This window comes from Bombus terrestris, chromosome 4 (assembly GCF_910591885.1).
Source record: "Bombus terrestris chromosome 4, iyBomTerr1.2, whole genome shotgun sequence".
In the NCBI taxonomy this organism is placed as follows: domain Eukaryota; kingdom Metazoa; phylum Arthropoda; class Insecta; order Hymenoptera; family Apidae; genus Bombus; species Bombus terrestris.
In genome coordinates, this window is record NC_063272.1 from 17,788,477 (window position 1) to 17,814,586 (window position 26,110).

General features: G+C 38.0%; 8 protein-coding genes and 1 long non-coding RNA gene across 15 annotated transcripts in view; 4 read left to right on the plus strand and 5 right to left on the minus strand.

Moving 5' to 3' along the window:
* The window catches only part of LOC100644676 (E3 ubiquitin-protein ligase MYLIP), a 35,120-nt gene extending 29,466 nt beyond the window's left edge, over window positions 1-5,654 (minus strand). The window contains exon 1 of the mRNA XM_003394809.4: window positions 5,369-5,654. Coding sequence (XP_003394857.1) covers window positions 5,369-5,455 — 87 coding nt within the window. The 5' untranslated portion in view covers window positions 5,456-5,654. The remainder of the gene's footprint in view (window positions 1-5,368) is intronic.
* Window positions 5,655-6,759: 1,105 nt separating this feature from the next.
* On the minus strand, window positions 6,760-8,484 carry LOC100644800 (V-type proton ATPase subunit G). The gene is made up of 4 exons (XM_003394810.4): window positions 8,279-8,484; window positions 7,830-7,930; window positions 7,608-7,706; window positions 6,760-7,514 (listed from the first exon to the last, which is right to left on the minus strand). Exons 1-4 carry the CDS (start codon window positions 8,358-8,360, stop codon window positions 7,440-7,442), a joined length of 357 nt encoding a protein of 118 aa, XP_003394858.1. The 5' UTR covers window positions 8,361-8,484; the 3' UTR covers window positions 6,760-7,439.
* A 136-nt stretch (window positions 8,485-8,620) lies between these two features.
* LOC100650842 (dynein light chain roadblock-type 2) lies at window positions 8,621-9,919 on the plus strand. Its single transcript, XM_003394699.4, has 3 exons — window positions 8,621-9,112; window positions 9,186-9,264; window positions 9,343-9,919. Exons 1-3 carry the CDS (start codon window positions 9,110-9,112, stop codon window positions 9,552-9,554), a joined length of 294 nt encoding a protein of 97 aa, XP_003394747.1. The 5' UTR covers window positions 8,621-9,109; the 3' UTR covers window positions 9,555-9,919.
* Window positions 9,920-10,272: 353 nt separating this feature from the next.
* On the minus strand, window positions 10,273-12,816 carry LOC100650721 (XK-related protein 6). The gene is made up of 4 exons (XM_003394698.4): window positions 11,671-12,816; window positions 11,282-11,603; window positions 11,052-11,207; window positions 10,273-10,993 (listed from the first exon to the last, which is right to left on the minus strand). Exons 1-4 carry the CDS (start codon window positions 11,974-11,976, stop codon window positions 10,509-10,511), a joined length of 1,269 nt encoding a protein of 422 aa, XP_003394746.1. The 5' UTR covers window positions 11,977-12,816; the 3' UTR covers window positions 10,273-10,508.
* Window positions 12,584-13,726, plus strand: LOC105665644 (transmembrane protein 138). 3 transcript variants are annotated; one of them, XM_012307675.3, is made up of 4 exons: window positions 12,858-13,006; window positions 13,081-13,153; window positions 13,225-13,399; window positions 13,459-13,686. In XM_012307675.3, the coding sequence occupies exons 1-4, from the start codon at window positions 12,873-12,875 to the stop codon at window positions 13,563-13,565; spliced, it is 489 nt and encodes a 162-aa protein (XP_012163065.1). In that variant the 5' UTR covers window positions 12,858-12,872; the 3' UTR covers window positions 13,566-13,686. The 3 variants fall into 3 exon arrangements, with proteins under 3 accessions (XP_012163066.1, XP_012163065.1, XP_012163064.1); XM_012307676.3 differs by lacking the exon at window positions 12,858-13,006 and adding an exon at window positions 12,584-12,719 and having other exon boundaries at window positions 13,225-13,726; XM_012307674.3 differs by having other exon boundaries at window positions 13,225-13,726.
* On the minus strand, window positions 13,673-17,973 carry LOC100651073 (E3 SUMO-protein ligase ZBED1). 2 transcript variants are annotated; one of them, XM_048405262.1, is made up of 5 exons: window positions 17,530-17,971; window positions 16,324-17,426; window positions 15,822-16,237; window positions 15,587-15,741; window positions 13,673-15,510 (listed from the first exon to the last, which is right to left on the minus strand). In XM_048405262.1, exons 2-5 carry the CDS (start codon window positions 17,329-17,331, stop codon window positions 15,188-15,190), a joined length of 1,902 nt encoding a protein of 633 aa, XP_048261219.1. In that variant the 5' UTR covers window positions 17,332-17,426; window positions 17,530-17,971; the 3' UTR covers window positions 13,673-15,187. The 2 variants fall into 2 exon arrangements, with proteins under 2 accessions (XP_048261219.1, XP_003394749.1); XM_003394701.4 differs by having other exon boundaries at window positions 16,324-17,973.
* A 59-nt stretch (window positions 17,974-18,032) lies between these two features.
* LOC105665646 (GPI mannosyltransferase 3) lies at window positions 18,033-20,661 on the plus strand. The gene is made up of 2 exons (XM_012307680.3): window positions 18,033-18,217; window positions 18,449-20,661. The coding sequence occupies exon 2, from the start codon at window positions 18,531-18,533 to the stop codon at window positions 19,998-20,000; it is 1,470 nt and encodes a 489-aa protein (XP_012163070.1). The 5' UTR covers window positions 18,033-18,217; window positions 18,449-18,530; the 3' UTR covers window positions 20,001-20,661.
* Window positions 19,808-24,687, minus strand: LOC105665645. Its single transcript, XR_001098626.3, has 3 exons — window positions 24,376-24,687; window positions 24,153-24,288; window positions 19,808-23,222 (listed from the first exon to the last, which is right to left on the minus strand). It is a non-coding gene; the product is annotated as an uncharacterized LOC105665645 (long non-coding RNA).
* A 225-nt stretch (window positions 24,688-24,912) lies between these two features.
* The window catches only part of LOC100651517 (RNA-binding protein fusilli), a 28,480-nt gene continuing 27,282 nt past the window's right edge, over window positions 24,913-26,110 (plus strand). Inside the window, exon 1 of one of the 4 annotated variants that reach the window (XR_007223854.1) lies at window positions 24,913-25,639. Coding sequence is in view for 3 of the 4 variants with exons in the window: in XM_048405261.1 (XP_048261218.1) it covers window positions 25,493-25,639 (147 nt within the window). In the remaining variant the exon portion in view is untranslated. The remainder of the gene's footprint in view (window positions 25,640-26,110) is intronic. The other 3 variants (XM_048405261.1, XM_012307679.3, XM_012307678.3) reach the window with 3 other exon arrangements.

Genomic DNA, 26,110 nt, shown 5'->3' on the forward strand with positions numbered 1-26,110 from the left:
GTAGCGCATACGGCGTAAGTACGACCCATTTGTAGAGCCACGCGATTGCGTAGGTAATTCGCGTTGAAAGGCGATACTCGCTCGTGTATTTTTGTCGTCGGGGTATTGGTTCTAGAAAGGAAGACGCCGGTACCTACTTGGGTTTTCGCGTTACAACGATTCGCCGATCGTTCGTCGAGTCGGCTACAATTCCAAGAACAAACGACTAACCGATCGAACTGATCGAAGAAATGGCACGGTCAACGCTGTAATCGTCACCGTACGATACGACGTTACGTCCTTGGTCGCATCGACCGTTTCTCGCTAAAAGCCAAACTATCGTTGTTCGAGCGATCGCGTCGACGGATACGACAGATCCGACGCGATCGTCCAACGCCCGTCGTCGAATATCAACGCGGTCGACGATACGGTGAAAACATCCGGCGGAAGAGAACGCGAGACACGGGACGCGTCGAAGGCGAAATAACCGACAAAACCGTGGAATACGGTTTCGTTTCGACGGTTATGCAAACGTATATATCGCCGTATATGCAGCGACGTACATGTATTTGCGACAAAATACCTACGGGAATCGATCGCTCCCCTACGACTCTTCGTCACCTTTTCCCTTTCTCCCAAGGAAATTTCCCAACGCGATTTTCGTAACCGCGTGTCGTAACTTGGTCGATCGTAGGCCCGACCGTATTCCAGGCGCGAACCTCGATCGTCGGGATTAAAGATTTCGCTTATCCGAGATACTCGTACGTACGTAACGAGCCGAACGAAGCTATCGCGCGCGAACAACCATTTTATGATTTTATGCCCGTTTAATTTATACGGAGCATCTGTCTCTGTTTTCGCCAGATAAATAGTCGTTCGCGCGACGAAGGACGGACGATGATCGTCGAAACGTTCGTCCATCGGTCAACGATACGTCGTAACGCGTTCCTAACGCTGCTTGGAAATTCTACGAGACCTCGCGAACTACGCGGCAAAGATACGTTAACGCCATACGAAACCAGGTTGCGTGTTCGCGACGACTACGATAAACGGGCAATGCTGGATCGCGAAAATTTGAATTCGTTCCATGAAGAGGAAGACGGCTTGACCGTTCGTTCGGCAAACTCGGCCGCATAAGCGAGTTTTAAAGTTCTGTCATTCCCTCCGTTGTTTTACAAACTTTGCTCTCTCTCGGCTGGATTTTGCTCGACGCGATTCGACCAACAGCTTCGATAATTTACCGAATACCGAGGTAACGAAGTTTGTCCTTCGATCGCGGGATCAAGAGATACGCAGCCTACTTCTAGCTGTACCAGGTACCGCGCCCAACGTTCAACGTTCTTCCAACGACTGCATATTATAACAGTTATGATAATTCGCTGGTTGCCAACAAACGAGAAAAGATACGCGGCATTTAAGAGCGCAAAGAGTTTCTTAGAGATAGAGTTTCTTCCACGAAGAAGCAACGACCGCTAGCACGGATACAACCGATAAGACCGCGCGATATTGACAAGTTACCTATAACGCGGATAGTTGCGAAGATAAAAATGGTCCTCCACAGCGACCCTTCTCGTTTTCTGCCTAAACTCTTCGTTTCGATCCAACTGTCGCGAGAAAGACGCGTCCAGAGCCGTTCCGTCCGCTTCTCGCAAATTCATCGACGGACGTGTACAGTATCGCTGGAGGAGATAAAAGGAAAACATTTCGAAGAGAATATTTCGTACTCGTAGATACAGATAGCTGGCCGATACAACACGTTTTATCGATGAACGTTACGGAGCTACGAGAATGCCACGCGGTTCCAGGTGACGAAGATTTTCTCATTTCCGGCTGTCACGCCACTTCCAATCTAACGTATTTCACCCAATTTCCGCGTCGAATCGCCAACGAGCCAATCACCGTGTCTAATGTCTCGTCGAAACCGTACTCCAAATGTTACCAGATATCGTCCAGTTTTTCTCTTTCGACCCACAACCGAGCAACGTTCGAACGTCGTTTGAAATTTCCCTCGTCGTCTTCTCTCCGAACTGTACGTTCGATCGAAACCTGGTCGATGGAAATTCGGTCGAACGTTTCGCCTTGATAATCTCGTATACGCTGCGCCAAGAGAAAGGGGAAAGACTTTCGTATCTCCGGATCATTCCCATCGTCGACGCCCGATACCCGCCTGATTTTTCTTATTAATTCATTCTCGTTAATTCCCGTCTAAAGTCATATACATACGCTGCACGTGCGTTCAAAGAACACGCGACCCGGCGTTGTTTCCTCGGTAACTTTTTTTGCGTTAACGAATACCCGTATACGCGAGTGTATTTTTATACGCGAGAGTAACGACGAGAAATAACCGCGGCTATAAAAACGTTTGCGATACACGTGGGTATTTTTTAAGAGAAATTCGATGGTATTTGATCGGCGTTTCGTTCGCACGCCGTTGTACCAAGAATTTAATCGCTGCTCGACGAACGCGTGTACATTGGATGTCTGTGACGTCTGGGACTTCCGTCCGGACTCGGAATGCTCGTGATATTTCGCGTCGAGTATCATCGTGTGCGAAATACCTCGAGTTCGAAGGCAGATAAAAAAGTCATATGACGTGGATCGTTTGATTTATCGATCGAGCAGACGGAAAGAACGTTCGCTGATCCGTGGTCGGTCGCCGAAGCAAGGAATTTGCGAATTCGCGAATCACGATGGACGCAGCGATAGCGACGAATACGTCTCTATCGTGCATTACGATAAGTGACAACGTGCAATTATATATATGTGTATACGTTGTGTTACGCAACTCGTTGTCGCGATGGGTCGCGCTACGTAAAAGAATCAGTCGAGAAGAAGAGAGAAGAAAGGAGACGAGATAGACGAATGTTTGAAATTTGCATAAAAGTAATCAGAATATAGAAACGCTGCGACTTTTCCTTTTCTGGCGGAAGGTATCCGTCTAGCGACTGCTAAATGGCGCCTAACGAGATTAAAGACAAAAATGAAAAGAGCGAACGGACCTATTTGAAAGCGAACTTTGCCAAACACTGGAAAAAAGGAACAACGCGAAGAGCGAAAGAGGAGAAAACGCAGGTCCGGCAATTTTCCGATGTAATAACAGGCCCTCGTTGTTCGTGCAAAACGGGCACGATAAAGCCTCGGGATATTGCCTTATTCAACGGCCGTTGAACGCGACGGAGTATTATAGCTGGAAAGAGGCTTTGTTGCGCTTTGTTGCGCGCCGCCTCTTCTTTTTCCAAACAAAATCGTTCGAACGCGCACGGGAAAATCTGCCTACGATGCAAGACGCAAAGTTTATCGAGTCGTTGCTACGTGGACTACGTGGAACCGCGTTTTCGCAGTACCGTGTTGCAAGAGGCAACGAAAATAACGGAAGATTAGAATTCGGCAAGGAACGATTCGATCGGACTTTTACGTCGGAACCTTTCTCCGTGGTCCCTGGAGAACGAACCAACGAACCAACGAACGAAGAAAAGAGTAACGACGAGGTAGCCTGGATGATAAAAGAGAGACGAGCCCCGCAGGCCCGTACAGCTATAAAACAATCGATGAAACACATCCGGAGCATGAACACGGCCATTGCTAAAACTTTTAAAACCCACAAAGGAAACATTTAGAACCGTCGGTTAGCGATGAACGAGCTCGCTACCTCCTTGGTCGTTCCCAACACGGTCTTCGATGCGTGCCGCCTTCCGACGTTTCTCTTCCTCTCGATCGACGGTAATCGAAGAAAAGTGGTCGAAGAAAAGTATCTCTAACTCACCCGTGAGAGCCGTAACTTAAACAATAACAGTCTGATAGTAAATCTAACGGTAACTATACGAACAAACGCGTCCAATGGAAAATACGTGGAATACGCGTTCAACCATCCACGAAAATTTATTTCGTCGATAAGCGTACACATACCGAGCATCGAATAATACGATGCTCGGTGAAATTGCGACCTAGTTAGGCTTTGACCCACTTGGTTACACCGTAATCATCGTCGAGTGCTCCGCACCGATTGATATTAGAAGTAAACATGTCGCTGGAAGCGTACCTACGTGTAGCGTCTCGTTTGCATGCGACAACAGCTTGCTCGCTTCCTTTCCTAAGCTTCAAAGTTATTTCCGTGTTTCCGTAGACAAAGTAACGAGAATTCTTTCTCTATTCGTTCCTTACCTACGATTTTATCTAAACCTACCAAAACGGTTACCAATTACCAACAGTGAGGCTCGTATCGCTCGATCGGCGCAAAGGGTGTTTAACACGAGCAAAGGTTTCTATAAACTGATCGCGGTTATTTTCGATACCAACGATCCAGGTATCTGCACGAGAAAGAAATATGAAAGAGAACGCGCGGGGTAGACGGAATGAGCAGAGAGCAAGAGGATCAAGGCTGTTAGTCGCTGGTGGTAGTCTTATCTCTTTGCATACGTGCAACTGCTGTGCTACACGCAACCGATGCGTCTCGCATCTATAAATAAAGTTATACCCCAAAGAATAAACGAGACGTTACTACTGGTGATAGGGCCGCCGAGGTTGTCGCGAGGTCACCGCGTCTCGATAATAAATTACAATCGTAAGCACGCTCATCCCCCTGCCCACGATCTAAAATTACGGCGCGCTAATAAATTCCCCGTAGAAACAAGATACCTTGCACGCCGGTATAGGCCTGAAATTTCAAATTGCTGGAGCAAGTGGCCGAATGTTTCCGAGGCATCTGTTGCGCACGTGAGTTACGATCTAGCCGTAAGGCACCGTCCACCACCATCACCATCACCGTCTTTCCCTCAAACCGAATATGCTTTACATTTTCACGACCCGCCACTTTTCCGCATACATTTACATTCTTATCCCTTACGCCTATATATTTATCCTGCGTCAAGATTCTCCGCCTCCGTTTCTCGCTCAAGATCTCTCAATCGGACCAAACGCTAAAATTTCTATTTCCGACACAAGTTTAACGAACTTTTGCTAGGAAATCGATCCACCGTACACGCATGTATATTCGATGAACGTTCTCTTTGTTTACAGTGACGACAACACGCCGTTTACGCGTGACGTTTGAACAAAGCTGCGTTCTAACTTAATTGTTTCGTACTACCGTGTTTAAGCGCATTTTTATATCTTCGATCTTTAGCGATCGAAGCAACCAAAAATCATGTAAAAACCTAGAGCAGACTTTAACGTACGCGATTCGTCTTTATCGAATCGTTCGCGTCGCCTCGCGATCTTTCGTTTCTTCAAATTTTCTAAATTCTCTCAAATCGTTTCGTTCTATTTCTCAGAGATGCTTAAAAACGCGGTAAATCGATGTTACAAGGGATGCAACGGACAGACGAATATATGCTCTAACAAAGGAATAAGGTAAACAAATAAAAAATCCAACAATAGTAAAATGACTCACTTTCTCCAGACACTCCTGACCAATGGCTTTGGGATCGACTTGCACTTCGAGGATGACGGAGTTTGCTTGACTAACGAGACACCACATCTTGTTAAGTTGTATCCAAAGAGGTTCGTATACCCGCACCGTTTCGCTTGGTAAAACTTGATGAAACAAACCAACAAACCAAAGCACGTTCACACAAGTTTCGGCACGTGTGACGACGACGACGGCGACGACGACGACGGCGACGACGGCGACGACGACGACGACGACGACGACGACGACGACGACGACGACGGCGACGACGACGACGACGACGACGACGGCGACGACGACGACGACGACGACGACGACGACGACGACGACGACGACGACGACGACGACGACGACGACGACGACGACGGCGACGACGACGACGACGACGACGGCGACGGCGACGACGACGACGACGACGGCGGCGACGACGACGACGACGACGACGACGATTACAACAATCTCTTCCTCGGACTCGCAGCTGGTCGGCGTCCGGCTTTACTCGTCATCTTCTTAATCATAACAGATTTAAAACGCGTAATCGTGCACAGCTGTCACTGCATCTTTATACACTTCGAACATCAGCAACGTGTTCGCGCTCGTATTACTCGAACAAGTCTCGTTGGTTTCCATTTCTCGGTGCAGAATGGCACACGTACTGACCGCTTCACGTTGCCAGCATTAGTTCACAAAATCGAATCACCTCTCGATGTCTATAGACTGGCGCTAGTGTTGTCAACGGACACTATACATACGCACTACGCGCTCCCAACCAACTGCTGTCTGAGACTACCATCTCCTACGTCCTACGATGAAAGGGGAAGGTTAGGTTTATACAGCTGATTCCACGCTGATTCCCCACTCATCCACCTCTCCTCTCCTCTCTCCTCCCACTCTGTATTTTCTTTTTCACCTAAATATCTAACCAAATTTGTTAAACGTAAATACAAATATCCAATTACGTCGCAATTGCGTTTTTTATTCAACCCGAGTCTGCGTCCGATATATTGACAAACCCGAAAACTTGGTTCGCGCATACTTTTTAACTTTCAATCTTGCTTTACGACGTACGTACAAATATACATATTTCGACTTTCTTTCAAGAGGCAAGTCTCGCGATCAAACATTTTCTTATTCAATCCTTTCTCTTGTTATAATTAGTTATATCTATATCTGATCTATCGTACAATATAAAACATGTACAAATTTCGACAATTGCACTCGATAAAATCGAGAATTACGAATACTGTAAATGTAAAACATGTTGTACGTAATAACTATGCAGATTACATAGTTAATGCGAAGAGAATTGAGCGATAACGAAATTTTCGTTTCTACGTGAAACTCGGTAGATGATAGAGGAGCTTAAGCACGAGTTACATTTTCATCGGTTTTATTTTCGAACATTAATACTGTACAGATGAATCAGCATACAGAGACAGGGTTTACACATGACGTATAACTTCTTCTTTTTCTCCTATAACTTAACAAATCTTAAATTTTTCAAACAGAACAAATAGTATGTATATGTACATCGTCGTGAGAATCACTTCGGATTAGGAGCTTATCCGTGATTCTTTGGAAGTTGTACAGATTATTCTAACGTGCATTTTGTCCTCGATGTAGCAGAATCATGGAATGACATCTAACGATATACGCTTAACAGCGTACAATATTTTTCCACCACCCTAAGCTTTAACATTTATACGTCATCCTAATATATCTAGGCCTTGATATATCACAATGACGATAACTTGTTTAATATGTCTATAGCGCTACTGTGACACCTCTATCATAATCCTTAAACTTTCCAATACAGTGGTAAAAGCTCAGCATAGGTACGATTACATTTATTGTCGTATAGCAACTGCAGAAAGAGTTCTAGTAATTTGAATATATATCGCAATCTACGATTAAAAGATATATACATTTAGATAGATAGAAGTACAACGTAACGGCAATAGGTACGTTTCAAGTTATGATAAAAGGAAATATTTAATGTACATTTATAGCGTAAGATGCAATATTTATATTTAATCGATACGATTTTTCTCACTTAAATTTCTAAGCGATAATTCTTGTGCAATTCTGGTTTAATGTTGTAGACCAACTCCAAGATTGTATGCACGACCTGTATAATAAAAGGTATAAATACTAAAAAAAATGTTGCGTAAAACATGAAAAATATCGTTACTTCTTCTATATATGTTTTATATCAACTTACGCTGTCTTTATGCATAGATACAGTTTGATTCATTTCTTCTGTTTTTACTTTTGTATCAGCTTCTATACGTGCTGCTACATCTTCTTTCGAACCCATATGCTACATATAACAGAAATATGTCATATAAAATGTATCAAAGGGTTCTTACTTCTTCGTAGTATCGTATAATATATATTTAATGAAAATGGAACAGAAATTATCCGTGTATCTAAAGTTAGTCACCTTTGCTTCAAATTCACGAAACTGCTTTTCTCGTTCTTGTCTATACTTCTCGATTTCATCTTGAGCCTCTTCCTTCGCTTGCTTCAGTCTACGCGCCTTACCTAAAAGCAAAGTCATTTTACAACTAGTACTTTGTTAATTCTAATATTAAGATCGTTATTTAAAAACTAGAAGAACTTTGTAAAGTATTTCTACGAATAACCCGCTATATCGGCAAAGGTTAGATAATTTTTATCAAAGAATATCAAACAAGCAACAGCTATACGTATTTGTCAAATTTATATTTACATTCGGAGCTACTCATAATTATTAAATTAATAATTATGTTTAAGCATTTAAAAAGTTATACCCGTTTAAAGTCAGGGACGCAAAAGGATTGATTACAGCGGGTTAAATTTTAAATATATCCGTGTTGAAACATAGCTTATAATGATCGAATGGAAACTCACGTTTTCTAGCTTCTGCGACTTTCTCTGCTGCTCTTTTCTCGGCTGCCAGAAGCTGTTGAATACCTTGCGTCTGACTGGCCATTTTTGCAACGAACAGAGACGTCTGTGTTCTAAAGGAATCGCAAATCGATCATATGATCATATGACTTTAGAGTTTCCGCTGTTTGCCCCGCCTTAAACCATGGCGTTGTATCACGGTCGTATATACAGGTCTGGCAACTCCCGTGGTGGAGAGCGAGGTTGCCGTAAGGTGTACTATGCAAGTCAACCGCTAGCCATAGCGCTGCGGTCGACTTGTTAAATCATGGCTATTCTATCCACGTTTACTATTCATTTTCTATATTTTTCGAATAAATGGAGGGATATAATTATTGGCAACTTTCGGTTCGATAATAGCAAGTAACAAATAATTTATTTCATAAGCAAATAAACTAGAAGAATTACAAGAGAAATTACAAATATTACGAATTCAATAGTACTTTCGAATTTAAAGAATCACGCTTTTCTGCCTATAGATTTGTTTACTATTATTTATACAAAGAAAAGAAACTTCGAAATTAAACTAAATATTTAAGTAATTTATAATACGATTGGCTGAGATGCCTTTCGATGGGCAACTCTTATTGGGTGATCATTTCACCCCCTGATGGTCAATACAAAAAGTGATCGCGTAGCCACAATCTCATTGAAAACGTACCATGGTCGTATACACGATCGTGGGCGGTACGATCCAAGTGACGTTTTGTCAATACCAAATTCGTTACAACTTATTATTACGAATTTTATAATTAACACTATATTACACATAGTATAAATTGATACGTTTAAGAGATGGTAGGTTTATGACAAGTTATATCCTTCTAATTATGTTACTTCACATACTTTAGAATAACACATCTTTCCTAAGGCACAAGAGGTAGAGGAAACTATGAAACGTATTCAATCGCATAAGGGAGTGGTTGGAACAATCGTAGTTAATGCAGAAGGTATACTGTGTGTCGTGTGTTAATCTGGACACCATATATAATTATTATACTAAACTTAACAAAAACTTACTTATCTAGGTATCCCAATTAAATCTACGTTGGATAACACTACAACAGTTCAATACGCAGGATTAATAAGCCAATTGTCAGACAAAGCACGATCTGTAGTAAGAGATCTGGATCCAACTAATGACCTTACTTTTCTCCGCATTCGTAGTAAGAAACATGAAATTATGGTGGCTCCGGATAAAGAATTTATACTTATAGTAATACAGAATCCAGTTGATTGATAACCAGAAGAAATACTAATATGTAAGATATATGCTTTGCTAATTGTTAATGAATTATTTTATATAGCACATTTTATTTTATATAATGCCATCTTTATAATACTAATGTCAAGAACAAGATAATTTTTTATTTATAAATTAATGGTAGAAAATGTGTTTTGTAATGCCAGTACCAAGTATTGAAGTTGCAAGCACTGCGGAACAATTAGACGTAAACATAATTAAATCACCCATGTAAGCAGAAAATCTTATAACTAACTAAATTATTATTTATTAACATAAGAGGTAATATGATTAAAAACATTTGTGTTATGTGATTAACACTTTATACTGTTGTTTCAAATAAATTTGGCTTCAAAATTTGATAAATTTTTATATTTACTTAAGAAATAGTTTCATCATTGTATATTCAAGAGTGTTTTTAAGTATATTTTACATTTTTCTATGTACGTGTACATGTGTGTAAAATTTTAATTAATATCTGATATAAAAAGATCTATAATACACAAATATTTAAGGTATAGAAATTGTTGACTTTATTTATTTATTACAAAAGTGTATAAAATATATAGAATGTACACATGACAAAAAACTTAACTAAATACTTAAACTAATATCGTTATAATTTTTGAGCTTGTCATTTTATTTTTATATATTTGCGAATTTTAAGTACTTATATATAAAATTCATTATATATATATCTAATATATACACACACACACACACACAATTGTAGAGAATATAATAAAAATTGTATGAACAATATGCTAGATATAATATCAAAATTATTTACTCAGATAATTTCTTCAGCTTTGAAATTTATACCAGGTACAAATAGATTTATAAAAATATAAAAAATATGATTGATAAAAATAAATGATTGTTAGTAAAAAATTACGTATTTGTACAATTCTTTTGTAATAAATATATAGATTAAATATGAATAAAGACGACTCAGACTTCTGTATTCGCACAATTCTGCTGTTTCAAAGAAGGATGAAAAACGCCATAATAAACGGTCATAGCTGTTATACCTAATAAGAACGGTACAATACAAAGAACAATGAGTACATTAAAGTACCAAGAATTTTTAACTTCATCCGATGAAGCGTATATCCAAAATGCAGTTGCTGTTATGTTTTCAACAAAACAAATTACATAAAAGAATACGTGTTTAAGAAATGTACTACCGTCCACTGTATTCAGATATATGAATACATGTATTACACCAATCACTATAGAAAATAATACAGAATAAATGCGTTCTTTAATTTTTGGAGAACAATGTGGAGCATGATTAGAATTTCTACAAAATTCCAATATACCACGAGAATCAATGATAATCCAAATAGTCATACAAATCCAATGAAAAATACATCCAATAGCTGTGTATAATGGCCACATACTTGCCACGACGCTAAGTGACAATATCCTTGAAACTGAAAAATGTTAACATATGAAGGTATTAACTTTTTTATATAATGACAATGTACATACCTGTAGTACAAAAATGCCATATAAATTGAAGAATTGTTCCTGTAATACCGATATTTAGTTTATCTTGTTGAGCCAATCTAATACTACGATGGTAACTAGCCATTGCCCATCCCATACTTCCAAGGGAGCTAACAATACTAGCTACCTGATGAATAACTATAATTGACATGAATATCAATTTTATTTTGTTAATTAAAATTATAAAATTAGTGATATAAAAGTATATTTACATTCAAAGTTAATATCACTGTGGTAATGTTTTAACAATATTGTTAACTGTAAAATTTGTTGAGGCGCGGCTTCGAGGAAACATTCAGATACTCTTAATAATGCAACATCTTGATCTTCTCTCAGCATTTTGAGGTAATATCGTCTTTGAGCACTACGATTGCCTTGTTTTTCAAACTTGTACGCATAAAGGGCATATTTCAAGGTTCTATAATAACGTAATACTGGTGCTAATTGAAATGCTACAAGTACAAGGCAACATAAATTTTTTGTTAACATTGCATGTACACATTTAAATTTGGAAGGATTTGATGTTTCATTTATCTAAAATAAAGATTGATTTGAATTAGAAATTTAATTGTCAATGTTACTACTTAATATAACTTGTCACCTTGTCGTCTTGTTGTTGCATTCTTCTACTGATTATAACATTTATAAATGAAGGTAAAAGAATAAAAACAGTTGTCCATATAAAGTATGTTATTTTTTTAGCTAATAGATATCTTACAGCAAGATTGATATCAATTGCCACATCCACGATGTGCATAAGGATTGAAGATACAAGAAAAAAGATATCTAAGTAAGTTGTAGTTGGATTTTCTAAAGGAACATCTACATCATCGACATTTAATTCCAATATAGGAAAAATGCCTATAATTTGTTTTGTATGCAAATGTTTACTAGTCTGAGGATCCATATTTAATTATTGTCAAATAATTTCCAGTAACATAATTCAAATTCAAATATCAAGAATTATTGACAGTGATTAGTTTGTCATTCATGACATATCTTTATGTTAAAAATATAACCTTAGTATACAAATACTTTTGTCCTCGAGCATTCGTTTATTTGTTTCACAGAATTTCTATTAAATGTTACTTTTATCTCACTGATTACCCGCAATACGAAACACGTATTTATCTATTTTGATCAATATGTAAACACAATTTGACACATTTTGTTGAACAGGATTATATGTAATTTTTTTAAATCAATTGATACGTCACGAGTTTCCATTTAATTCATACGGTTTAAATCCAATTGATACAAATTCTATAACACTGCCTGAAGTAAACATTCATAAGAGATTTAACAAAATCTAAAAAATTTATTTTATGCCAGACGTTATGTATCATTTTTGGGTGCAACATATACAATATTGCCTCGTAAATTGACCGCTGGTCCAAATTAAATCTGGTCAGCTAACAACGTAACATTTGTGCCAGGAATTTTATAAAACGAACGTACAATGGTTTAAGAGATATAGTGAGACAGTGATACTCCATTCCGTTCCATAATCAACCCAAAATGCATGCGTAATGCTGAGATCGGTAATGTAATATAGTAGTAATATGTATACAGTTAAAACAGAGAGATAGTATTCTCTATGGAATTGAATAGCTTCAAATATAGTGGGGATAACAACGGCCAGATAGTAAGGTACAATTCCGGTCACCTAGCAAGACAGTATTGTTTACGTTTACGTACTATTTTGCGTTGTCATAGCAACCTATAGAATCTAACGATATGGTCATATGCGGAATTGTGATTTTATGAATTATTGTACATTAGTGAATTATTTTTCTGTAATAAATGAGTACAATAAATACTAAGAGATATCTAGTTACTATAATCATACAATATTTAGTACTATTTTTTGATATTTTTGTTAATTCGTTTGCTACTTTCTCCCGAGCGAATCCAATTAATTTATTAATTCTCTACGTGTACGTGTTGCTTTTATCTTTAAAATGATAATTAAGTATACACAATTGAATTGTATTTAATTTTTGTTTTTAAGGGCTCAAGATATTTGTCTTATTATGACTATTACACTTTTACTAGTTAACTTCTTTTCCACTTACATTTTTCAGGTAAATATCACTAAAAGTAGTTAAACTAATATTTTAAATAATATTGTAAAAAATGTATGTTTTTCATGCAGATAGGATTAATACAATTATTATATACAAAATTTCGTGTAACACTAATATTGTGTATCATATATATGGTATTAAGTATTTGTTTACATACATGGGACGTTAAAGTGCACTGGTCATCACCTCTCAAATACTATTGGACTAAAGATTTTCATGTTTTTTACTCATTACATAGAGGAGGTAACATCTTTTCAATCAAATTTATGTATATAGTATTATTACAATTATTTCATGTTCAGTTGCAGTTTTACACTATTATTTCTATAAAAGGGCATCTCTTAGAATCGCAGATCCAAGATTCTATGAAAGTTCAACGTGGATTCAAAGCCAGTTCAGCCTGTCATAATATTTATAATTAGTTAAGTGTTACGAAAGAAATTAACAGAAGCTTTTCACTTGTAATAAGTAGAAGTAATATAAAATGGCAAAAAAAAAAAAGATCTCCTACAGTTCTTGTAAATATTTTTACTTTATCTACAACAAAATATAGTTATAGCTAAAACAAAATTTAAGTGGAATAATATTACAATTTCCCTTTACCCTAATTTGAGTTTTTCAAAAATATTTATGTCTGGTATAGTATATCTGCTACAGATGTAATATACAATAGCAATCAATTTTTAATAGTATTTTTAAGACTAATTCATTTTATATACAGTATAAAAAGTATTAATAAAGTACTTTTTACAATTATTTTGACATTTTACAAAAATAAAATGTAAAATTTTATACATTTTACGAAGCATATGTATATGTAACTCATATTATACAATACTATATTACATACATTTAAACATTAAATTATAATTTATAAATCATTAAACAAATAAACATACAAAATGTACCAATAATATAGATACTACTCATAATATAAAATGTTAAGTTTGTACTACCTTAGTATTTCTAAAATATAAATTAATATCACAAGATTACATCTTTTGAAATTCTCATCTATTTATGACAAAGGTAAGAGTTGAAAATGATCAAATGATTTATTAATTCGTTAAGATGATCATTCCCATCATTACTATTATTAAAAAGAAAGAAATTGCAAAGAGAATTTTTATAATATTTTAGAAAATTTGCGATATAACTTAGCATAACGTCTTTGATATACAAAAGTAAATTCATTATAAATAATTTATTAATCACTTCACGCATGCATTTGAATTTTAAGTTAAGTAATAACAGTATTTCTTTGTAAAAAATGCAAAAAATTTAATTTCGTATCTTTATGCAATATTTACAGCATCAAAATTTTATTTTCAATGCTTTATAACATTTAAGAATTTTTATAAAGATTAATACATCGTACCTGTTGCAAATGGAAAACTATTATCTCTTATCAATTTCTATAAATGAGACTTACTTAACTTTTGTTATCTCCCAATTTTTCAATCTTGTATGAAATTATTTTGGTAGCTAAATCTTTTCTAGAATTAATAATGCCCCATTATGATAGGCTCATTTGCGTAATAAAAAAAAAACCCAGATTTCATCAAATCATAATGACACTCTAATATTCTCATTCAAAATGTTTTTACACTCGAGATACAAGATGGCAATTTCAAAATATGAAGTTTGTCAGATTTTTTTGAAAATAAATGTATTTCTTTTTTGTAAAACATTTAACAAATATGTTTATACATCCACCAATTTGAAATTCGATTTTTAGAATGTTATAGGGTTCTAATAGTTCAATAAAAGTAAAAATGGAATATATATCATAATACAAGGCGAGATTGAAAAATTTGAGAAATCGCCGCTAGAAATTGTCGCTTGTTATTGTTACTGCGATTCTGAAAACTCCTTAATCTACCCTCGTATATTATATAAATAAAATTAATTTAAATTAGCGACTTGTAGCTCTGTTTATTATTTCATTTAAATTTGCCTAGGAGCCTCACTTTAAACTTAAATCACGTAGAATCTATCACTATTATAGTTCAGTGAAACTTAATATTTTCCTCATACGGTGTGATTACCATGAAGGAAGAGTAACTTATCTATTAAATGAGGAGGTAAGGCCGTTCGCCTTGCGTCGTATAAAACTTGCACTTCTGCCGGAATTCTACAGGGTGGTGCGCAACATGCAGGTACGCAATTGTATTTACAAGCCAATTTGCCTAAATTTGGGCATTTTGCAGAAATTTTTGCCCACCATTGAAGAGGGCAGTAGTCAAGTGGTGCAGTAGATTCAGAATGATATTGTACAAGTTCAAGATCTGCCTTTTCTTCTGCAGGCATTCCACTTTTCATCGAACATAATCCTCCAAGCAAGAATTCCATGCCTGAATGCAATTAAAATGTATTTATTTTTCCAATGATTTTAAAGATCAAAATCATTATATAGCTCAAAACATTTACCTGATACACGACTTTTCTTAGTCAGAGGCTCTTCTTCAACTTTCATACTTATATTATCACCAGATTCTTCTTGAATTAGTTTTGTCAACATTTCTTTTATATCAGTTGCTACTGAATTTTTGTCTTCTTCAGTAGCATATGGTAATTGCTTAAACCTAATATATCATATAACATTAATTGTGGTTTTCGGAAATTAGAATAGTGAAAAGTTATCCGATTGATAATGTATAATTACCTTGGATCTAGGGTAGTTGCAATTTGAAGTAAAAGAGTAACGTTATAATCCGCATATCTGTCACAAAGCATATCAGATAAAGATTCTTTGAAAGCCTTTGCTTTTTCACTATCACTTTCTTTTATTTTAAGATGAGAAGATACAAGCTGCCAGAGTAATGGTTTTAATAAAGATATTAACGGTATCTTTTCTTCGCTAAGCGTCATAATAGTAACTTTAAATGGTTCAAGCACATTTACAAGATCCTCTACGATCTTCCATTGATCGTTTGTCAAATCAACTACCTCTTGATCAATACCTTCCATGCTTTCTAGAATTGACGTTACAATATTACGACGAAGAACCATTTGCTCGAGCATGTTGTACGTCGATGTCCATATAGGTGGATAATCCATTAACATAGCATTTTCATCCAACTACAATTATATCAAATACATTATAAAGCAATAACTTATTATATATTTTATAAATGACATATTTACGATAACATCCTTTTACTTACCTCCAATAATTGCTCCTGCATAGTTAAGGCCGCAGATGCAGCTGGATGACTTATAATAGCTCCAATGGCTGCCCTACATTTTGCTAGTATGGTAGCAACTTCTGGACTTTCGAAACAAGCTTGAGCACACACTTGTAGGGTATAAAGTAAACAAGGAACTAACGTTAATCCTCGATTTGTCAAAGCGTTCAATAATTCTGTCCTGGATGTGGCCACTACCACCGCAGTTATCCTTTCTATTTTCAGATCCCAATCAAGTAATAAAGAATCTATCGCATTACCCCACTGTGATTCCTCCCAATCTAAAGGAGCATGAATAGTACTTAACACTTTACATTCTAACACTGGTTCACCAGAGTTTTGATAATACACAGAAACAGTAACAAATCGTTCGTCAGAATTTGATCTCCATTCCTCAATAGTCAAACCTACTTCACTCGTTATACAAGATAGAGTCGTGGCTACTGATTCACGGAAGGTATCATAAATCTTTGGTATTATTTCTTCTTCTAATTTATTTTTACTAGGTATTTCACAGGGTGAACGCAACGTTGCAACTAGTCTTTGAAAACCACGTCCTTCTACCACTTCTGGCAATTGTAAATCCATAATAATAAATTCAGCTATAGCATCTGATACAGTCTTCCCATCGATACTCGACTGATTAATAGAATTATCTTCCGGCATAAGAAAAGCCACATTTTGACTATTGCTCCCAATGTTAGAACCACTTTTAATCATAACTCGCAAAGGTTGACCAATCGCTATATCATCCTCGATGTTGGATAAACTTACATTTGGATCAGTGACGAATTGAATATCCCCATCTATTTGGACAGTACCATCCGCATTGGTAGTGTAAATATGCTGGGCCGAAGTTAAACCTGCTTTTAATAATTTTTTCTGTGCTCTTCTCTCTTTTGTTTCCTGAGAAAGTACTTGTCTGCGTGGCGGATTAGTAGCTTCTAGTTCTAAAAGTTCTTGAGCATGTTTATTTTGTAAATGCATACGCAAATTACTGGTGTTACGATTATATGCAATTTGAGTTTTACATAATATGCAAACGATCTTTACTTTAGTGAGAATATCTCCATCGTCTGTAGCTGGAAATCCGAAAAATTTCCAGTAAATACTTCTCATTGACATAGGTACTACTAATTTTTTATAAGTATAAGTATACTTTTCTTCCATCATTTTGGCTAGTACCATTTGCATTTCACTCTTCGAGTCATCTGTCGTCGCTGATTTTCCGTTGTTAGACAATGTTATCGGTTTACTTTCCATAATTGCACACGAAAATACATAAGTGCCGGCACGTCTTATTCTCCACTTATTAAAATATACATATACGATATATCTCGCAATAGTAATATTTCATAGCGTTTCTTCTCGTCAAAATGGAAGCTCTCCGTTGCATAATTTAAAATACAATTGTTTATAAAGGTACATAATCCTTTTCACGTATCACCCCTTTAACATGGTTATGAAGGAATAACAAATTTACCGCGAATACTCCGATATCTCAAAGCAGCAGTTTGACGAATTATTTTACAGATATCGAACTTCAATTTCTCGTTTCGAAAAGAACGATGCACGATCGGTTATCGACCACCTCTCGTAACGATGCTATCGACTTTAGTTCATTTGCTCAAAGAAATATCGCTACGTAGACCTCTCAACTAATCGATTTCATAAAACAACATGGAGTCAACGAAACGCCATCTGCATCGATTACTGGATACTATTTCATATTTTTGTTCTTCGAATTAATCGTGAAACATACTTGAAAACAGCGAATAAACAACAATTTTGTTTGTTTAAATATAAAATTAATCATCGATAATTGTATGCAATACGTTTGCTATTAGCAAATTTGTCATTTTTCAAATTGAAGGTAACGACAATAATTTACTTCCGTTACGGTACAGCAAATATTTGTATATTGTATCGTTGTAAATGTAATTTTTATAACATCGTTATAAACGATATCAATAAGAGCAGAAGGACTTTTGTGAAAACACAAGTGGATGTGATGTAACAACTTCTAATGAAATAATCAATTATTCTTAAATAACTAACCTAAAATCTTACTTTTATCACTTATCATCCTTTTGTACTTTTATAGGTGTTATTTAAGGGATATTATATGTTTTGCGCAATATTTAAAGGTATCCTTATATTTAACGAGCTATTTCAAAACACAAGAGATGCATATATCGAAGAAAACAAAAGTATTGTCTTATTTGGTAGTATGGAGGTTAATTTCCGTCTTCGTGGTTCAAACCGCGCATGTACCGGATGAATATTGGCAATCATTAGAAGTTGCTCATCGTTTAGCATTTGGATATGGATATGTTACGTGGGAGTGGGATATGAAAATTCGCAGTTACATATATCCATTTTTGTTATCCGTTATATATCAAGCGTTAGCGTCGATATCGTTAGATCATGTAATAATTTTAACAACAGTACCTCGAGTACTTCAAGCAACGATCAGTGCTTACGGAGAATACAAATTCTACGAGTGGTCCAAGAATAAATGGGCACTGTATAGTTTATGCATAAACTGGTACTGGTATTATTGTGCCACTCGTACATTGATCAATACCTTAGAAACTGCATTTACTATGATAGCTTTATCGATATTTCCATGGCGTGACAGTAATGTTAGAAGCATAAAGTATTTCTGGATCGTAGGGTTTTTATGTATGATTAGACCTACCGCTGCTATTATATGGTTGCCTTTATGTATTTACCATTTATGTACAAGTTTAGAAAACAAGTTGAACCTAATAAGTCGATACAGTGTAATATGTATTATCTGTTGTTTCAGTTCGATATTATTGGATACTTACTATTATGGTACGTTAACTATTTCACCTTGGGAATTCTTTCGTGTGAATGTACTTTATAAGGTTGGTGATTTATATGGAACGCAACATGTATTATGGTATATCGTGTGTGGATTACCAGTACTTTTAGGGTGCCATTATGTTTTACTTTTATTATGTATTTTACAAATAACAAAACATCCATCCAGTTTTCACCGTCAAGCAGTTATGTTAGTTGTTATAGTTTGGACATTTGGTATCTATTCTTTGTTGGCCCATAAAGAATTTCGATTTTTATTACCTCTTTTACCAATGTGTATATACATATGTACCTCGTGTACATTCTCTTTGAATGCAAAGTTTATAAAAACAGCAAGAAATATTTTTGTGGGGCTATTAATACTAACCAACGTGTTACCTGGCCTTTACTTTAGTTTGGTACATCAACGTGGATCGTTGGATCTAATGAACCTGCTTCATAAGGAAGTTGTTAACACCGATAATAGCAACATATTGTTTCTGACTCCTTGTCACGCTACTCCTTTATATAGTCATTTACATACGAACGTATCTATCAAAATACTAACTTGCGAACCTAATTTTACCAATGATATAAGCTATATGGACGAAGCCGACACGTTTTTTGCAAATCCAATGCAGTGGCTCGATGAAAATTATAGCGGTAACAAAAATACTACCATTCCTAATTATGTAATATCGTTTGATCATATTGTACCGAAAATACGTCGATTTTTGAAACATTATCGGTTGTGGTCGCAAATTTTTTATACGCATTTTCCACAATCAAATTATGGAAAATACATTTATGTGTATAAGCGTAAATGAGAACTCGGTAAACGAAAATATGTATTTATCTTGTTGCGCTAGTAAATTATTCTTTATTACCGTTATTTATGGTTATACTACTTAACTTGTGTCACGCTATTTATTAATTGGTTATTTTTATTTGTTTCCCGAAATAAATATTTTCACGAATCTCGTTAACTCATTGATAAGTGAAAATAAATACGCGCGCAAGACATCTTGCCCTTACAAATATAACAGATTACTTACGCAGTAATGTCTCGTCTTATAATTCGTAGGACGAAGGATCGATATAAATTTAGCTTGGGACAAATTTTTATGAAATCGCTAACGATACTAAAGCTATACTCGGATAACGACGATGAGATGACCGTTATACTTGACTTTCGATGATTTAGAAATTGACTTATTTTCTAATTGCCGAGAAATGGAAGATAAGCATATACCGTAACCATAAAAGGCTCGGATCTTATTTAGAAAGCTTATGCAAGGACGATAATCCTAACGGCACTTGTTCGATGCTGATGATATGCATCGTTCGTAATATAATACTAATCTACGATATTAGATATCTAAATACTTAACTATCGCGTATCTACGTATGTAATAACTTGCAGTCTATACGAATGAGAGATCAACTAAAATAGGATAAATAAATGAATAAAGTTTTACAGTTACTTTAGCTGGCAATTAATTTTCAATAAATAGAGCAAAATAAATGGAAATTTTCTTGAGATTGATTCTGTCAGATCTACGTTATACATCGGATGGAATATATTCGAAAGAAAGAAAACGGAAGATGAATACATGGAGCGAAGGCAAATGGAAAAGAATCGGCTAAACGGGAAGAGAAACGAGGAGAAGTAGGCAAGAGAGTTATCGGTAAGACGCTAAGTCCGAGAATATAGCGATCGTAACCGCGAATAAAGAAAGGCGGACATGGTAAAGTAACGCAAAGTAAAGTAAGGTAACTTGTGGCTATAATCGAAGGTACGGTAAGATGGTGCAAGTGGGATGGAAGAAAATATAAAGAGGGGACTGACTACATGGAGTCAACGTTCCGAGCGGGTCAGCGACCAGTTCTGTCTTCTTCTCTCTCACCTTGCTCTCGCGTCCTTTCCTCTATCGCGATACTACTCTTCTTTCATGGCTGTCTTTCCGTATTAGAAATTTCATTTTATCCTTCGTTCGATCGGTCGAAAGAATCTTAAACGACTTATCGTTCGGAACGCATCTTCGACGTCTATTCTTCGTTGGATTCGAACGACGTTGAACGATTTAAATATAATACGAGGAACGCGATTCATCGCGGAAGAAGCATCGTGATTTGCGATGGTTTGAAAGTTACGTACGGCTACGAAAGGCACAAATATAATCCTTGCCGGGGAGAAAGTTCTGTGCAACGGTGAATCCGCTCCCCTTCCTTTTCTCTCTCTCTCTCTCTCTCTCTCTCCCTCTCTCTCCCTCTCTCCGTCTCTCTCGTGAAAGAGCATCCAAAACGAATTGTTTCATCCTGCGAGGTATAGGCAGCCTAGCTGTTGCGACGTAATATCTCGAGACGATTCAAGAAAAAAGATCGACCGATGTCGTTTCGGTCCAGTAAGAAATTTCCGAGTGTTTTCGAATCGCGTGTCAGATTTTATTTTACGTTATCGGTCTCTTATTGGCCTGTTAATTCGACGAAATAACAAAATATCAAAGTTATTACCGAAACGAGATACGATATGCATCGGAGCGGTAGATTAATTTCACGCTGGCGAACGTCACTAGGTTAAGCTATACGGTGACCCTGTCGTAATATATTTATAATTATATCGATATGTAAGCAGAATTTGTTCTTTTAATACAGGTTTTCTCTTTCGAGCTAACTTTCCATCGCAACGTTATCGTTCGTTTGTATTACACCGATTAAATAATATCGTAGTTTTGTCCGGAGAAAACTCAAACGCGCTTTAGGAAGCAGCAGGTGTCGTTTGGCAGGTGTCCCTAATTCGAGCGAGTTCTCTTTTTCGTATCGTCCTCTCGCGCCTTTGCTTCGTTTACGAGCGACCATCGAAGGCTCGACGAATAAATCAACCGCCTTTATCGCGTCCATTTTATCGACTAAGAGAATAACGAGTTTCGTAGAGACCATTACGGTCGTGTTCGAACGTTTATTCGCTCGATTCTCGCCTCTTTCGGGCAAAACAGAATCGTCGGAACTCTACGTATTAGGAATATACACGGGACGTTTAATATTCGCGTCTATTCTCGAACAGCGTAACATTCGCCAACACAGAAGTAATACGAATGTAACGCGAAAAGTTCAGAGTCCGATATCGCGAACCGGCTTTCCTTCCATCGTCCGCGCAGACTTTGCTCCTCGAGCGTAGACTTTGGTCTCGCGCGATTCCCATCGTCCGTTCGCGCGAACTTTGTACACCTGTTCCGCCGCGCGTACAAGGATTTCGTCCCTGTTATTCCGTCTTACATGCCGTCGTACACGCAACGTCCATTTATAATTTCGCGTTTCACGATAGTCATATCGCAAATATTAGACCCGCTGTCGCATTAGACATATGTACGTATACGTATGTACGTATATCTTTTCTTTATCTCTCGTACCGCATAGGTATTTAAACTTTACCTTTATTTAAGAAACGTAAATAATTCGAAGGTAACGCTGATAAATATTTATATCGTAGAATGCAGTTAAAGACCAAGCGCGTAAATAAACGTCGAAGCAATAATGTCCGCTCCGATATGTGCGCACGTAGAACGTACGTATCGAACGTAAGAACGAATTTACGTGAATGGCGAACAACAAAAAGGTATCGTAATAACAACGTAGTTGATTTGTTCGCGCGAGCAAGGACAAAAGTTTACATCGTATACATATACGAGTATGCCCATTTTCGACGTTGGTCCATCATAGACCAGCGGACGGTGCACTTGTCCTCCTCTGGCCGTCGTTACGCGCTGTCGAGCCCGACCAATCACAGCAGGCAGGCAACAGGTGACCGACCAATCCGGTCTCCCTGTCACGACGTCGTCGCTCTTACATAGCGCTAAGCATTTCGCTTCTACGGATATTCCTACCAAATCCAACGATGATTGCTTTCCCGTTTTCTGCTTCTCTGTCTCTACGTAGCTCTTCTCATTCTCCCGTCTTCCCACCCCACACGTTCAACGTGCCAACCTGTTGTTCGTTAGCTTTCCTTCGCTCTCTTTCGTTCTCCTTCCTAAGTCGATTCGACGTAAACTCTACACATGCGTACATACTGTTATATATCGGCTATGTAATATACTACGCGTATTTTACTATGGGACCTTTTTACACACGGAACAGACGCGTAGTTTGGAATTTTAATTTTCACGGATTCGCCAGCCGACTCTCGATAACGCACGGACGATTGGCTGGTTTCTAGAACGACGCAAGGAAGGAACAAGGATTCTTATACGGTTGTGGTCATTTTTAAATAGAAATCTACGTGGCTACTCGTATACGATCGTACGCATAGGGATATAAATGGGCATGATTTCGATGAAAAGAACTTTGAGCGGATCTACGAGTTTCTACGCAACGGATAACAAGATGTATCTTCGAAGAGATAAAATCGATGATCGATATATTGTTACTTTCGTTTATAATTCTACCGTTGTAAATATAGCCGCTATGCTATAACCTAATATACGAATTGTTTACAAGCAGACTCGTAGTTTTCGCTCGTTCGTTCTTGGATCGTACGATACGCGCGAATGAACACGATTTCGACGAAAGATACTTGCGATAGATAAAGCGAGGTAAGAAAGGAAAGCGGTTTCGTAGTATTCTCGTAGATAATTACCTATATATATATATATATATATATATATATTTATTTCCGTAGATAAGTAAACGCAACCATGTACAGATGTACGTACAGACGCGAGGAAATCGATCGGATTATTTTAGAAAAAAAGAAAAAAAATTGTACAGAGTATCGAGTATTCGACGACTTTTCAAAGCGTAACACATTCGCGGGTCGCGTTTAAAAATCCAAGAAGCCTCGAGCGAAAGATGGAAAGAGAGGTATGGACAGGCGAAGCGAGACTAAGACGCGTTGTCGCGTACACGCACGTTATCAAGGCCGTGATCACGTTATGGAGGGAGCACCTCGAATCGAGGGCACCGTCGACGTTACCTATACGTACCTGTGATCGGTTATAGAGCCTCTTTATAACTCGGAAGAAGCGCGCTTCGGTTAGCCGCCATTTTTGTTTCCTCGCGATCACCACCTTCCACCTTCTCCTTGTCGCACCTCCTCCAATCGGGCATCCGTATGCGTTCCTGGACGAACGGTTTCGGAGTAGAGAGGATTCATTCATACGCACGAATACTATCGCTTGGGATCGGTTCGATGTATCGAACGTTTACCTATCGCTCGGTCCGCCATAAAGAAGTAAAACGTGGCGCTCCAGGTGGAAAATAATCGTGGTCGGGGGAAGCGGGGCGAGCGTACCGCAAAGCGAGTGGAATGTCTGCGCACCTGGCCAGTGCGTCGCTGCTTTGACCTGCCTTTCCCTTCGTCTCTTTTAACCTGGCTACGTTGCGTTTTCGCTGCTGGCAACGTGCAACGACGCTCGTCCGTCTATTCTTAAAACTATAGGACGTGAATCCTCGTAAACGCTAACCGTATATTTCCAGTATCGATGGAAGAAGTTTCTCGAATCGAAACGTACCGTGCGTCGCGTTATCGTCGTTGGCTGGTAATTTCCGCGTTTTTTTAACGCGCCTCGTTCGGTCCTTGTCGCGTGCATTTGGCCGGGCGAACACCGGGCTGCGCGTCCTTGTTGCGCATACGCGCGCGCCTGAGTTCACCGTGCGGGAAATGAAACACGGGAACGAGCAAGAGGGTCTCTGCTGCTAGCCAACGAGCGACGACGGGTTCGATGCGCAGTCGCCAGGTGAGGCAACGACGACGTGTGCGCGCAACGGTTGGGGTTGGCCAGTGTTGCACGAAACCTTGCCACTCGCGACGCGCGGCGGTTCGTCGACGGTGATAGAGCCGCGGAAACACGGATTTTTAACTCGCGCGGCCGCTTTCCCCGGGGCCCGTATACCTCCTGTTATCGTCGCGATACCTGAGAGCCGCGAGCGAACGTGGCGCGCCGCAAACACCGTACACATCGCGCTATCGTCCTACGGACTCGGGATTACGGTCGTCGATCCTTAACCTCAAAAATAAATAAGACGACATGTCGTTGAGAAAGGATAGCAAGAGTAGTCTGTGTTGAAGAACGTGATCGAGCTTTAAAGTGGAACGGTGAAGGTTTTGCACACAGGTGGGACAGCCGGAGGATAATAACACGAGTATCAAGCGTGGAGTTAGTTTTTCGGCCTCGTCCAGGACACGGTTACGTGTCGTACGTTTCGTGGCCGCACGGTGAAGTGTGCTACTTTGATAGGTAACAGGGTTCAGGTGTACGTTGACCCAGAAGTGAGTAGTGTTCGGGACGGATAGCGACGGAAACGAAAGGTAGACCCTGGCACGATGCAGACGCAGGGCGCTACGAGGGGACCGACTCACTTGGTTGCCCTTTATGTGGCCACGGCGGGTCTCCAGGGTAATGCTCTCGGCTCCGACGAGGAAGAGATCACACTGTTGGTTTACGTGCTCATCGACGTGCAACAGAACAGGGTACGTTTCTACGGCGATGATTTAAGCAAAATCGATCAAAGCGAAATGATCAAAGCAAAAGAGAAAGAGAAAAGAAAGATCGCGGCAACGATAAGGTAAATTTAAATTACGCCCGTTCGTCGATTTGTCAATCGTCAAAGTCGTTTGAAAACAGACGGTTTATCATATACATATATACATATATACATATATATATAATTCTTCCGAACTTTGCTCGGCGTTGGAACGGAATTCTAGCAACAACTTTCTAGATACGTATTTCAAGTTGCGTCGATCGAATTACTTGCTATTGTTTGGAGGAAACATCGGAGATACGTACGCGGTAGTAAGAAACGAAATCGGTGATTACGCCAACTGTTTGCCAACTAACGCGCTAAAATTGACTTTTGATAAAGTTCAGCCGTAGGTACTGCTAAAAATGATTCGCGGATTCCTGTCGTTTGTGTCTGCTGCATGTGCTTTTTACGACGA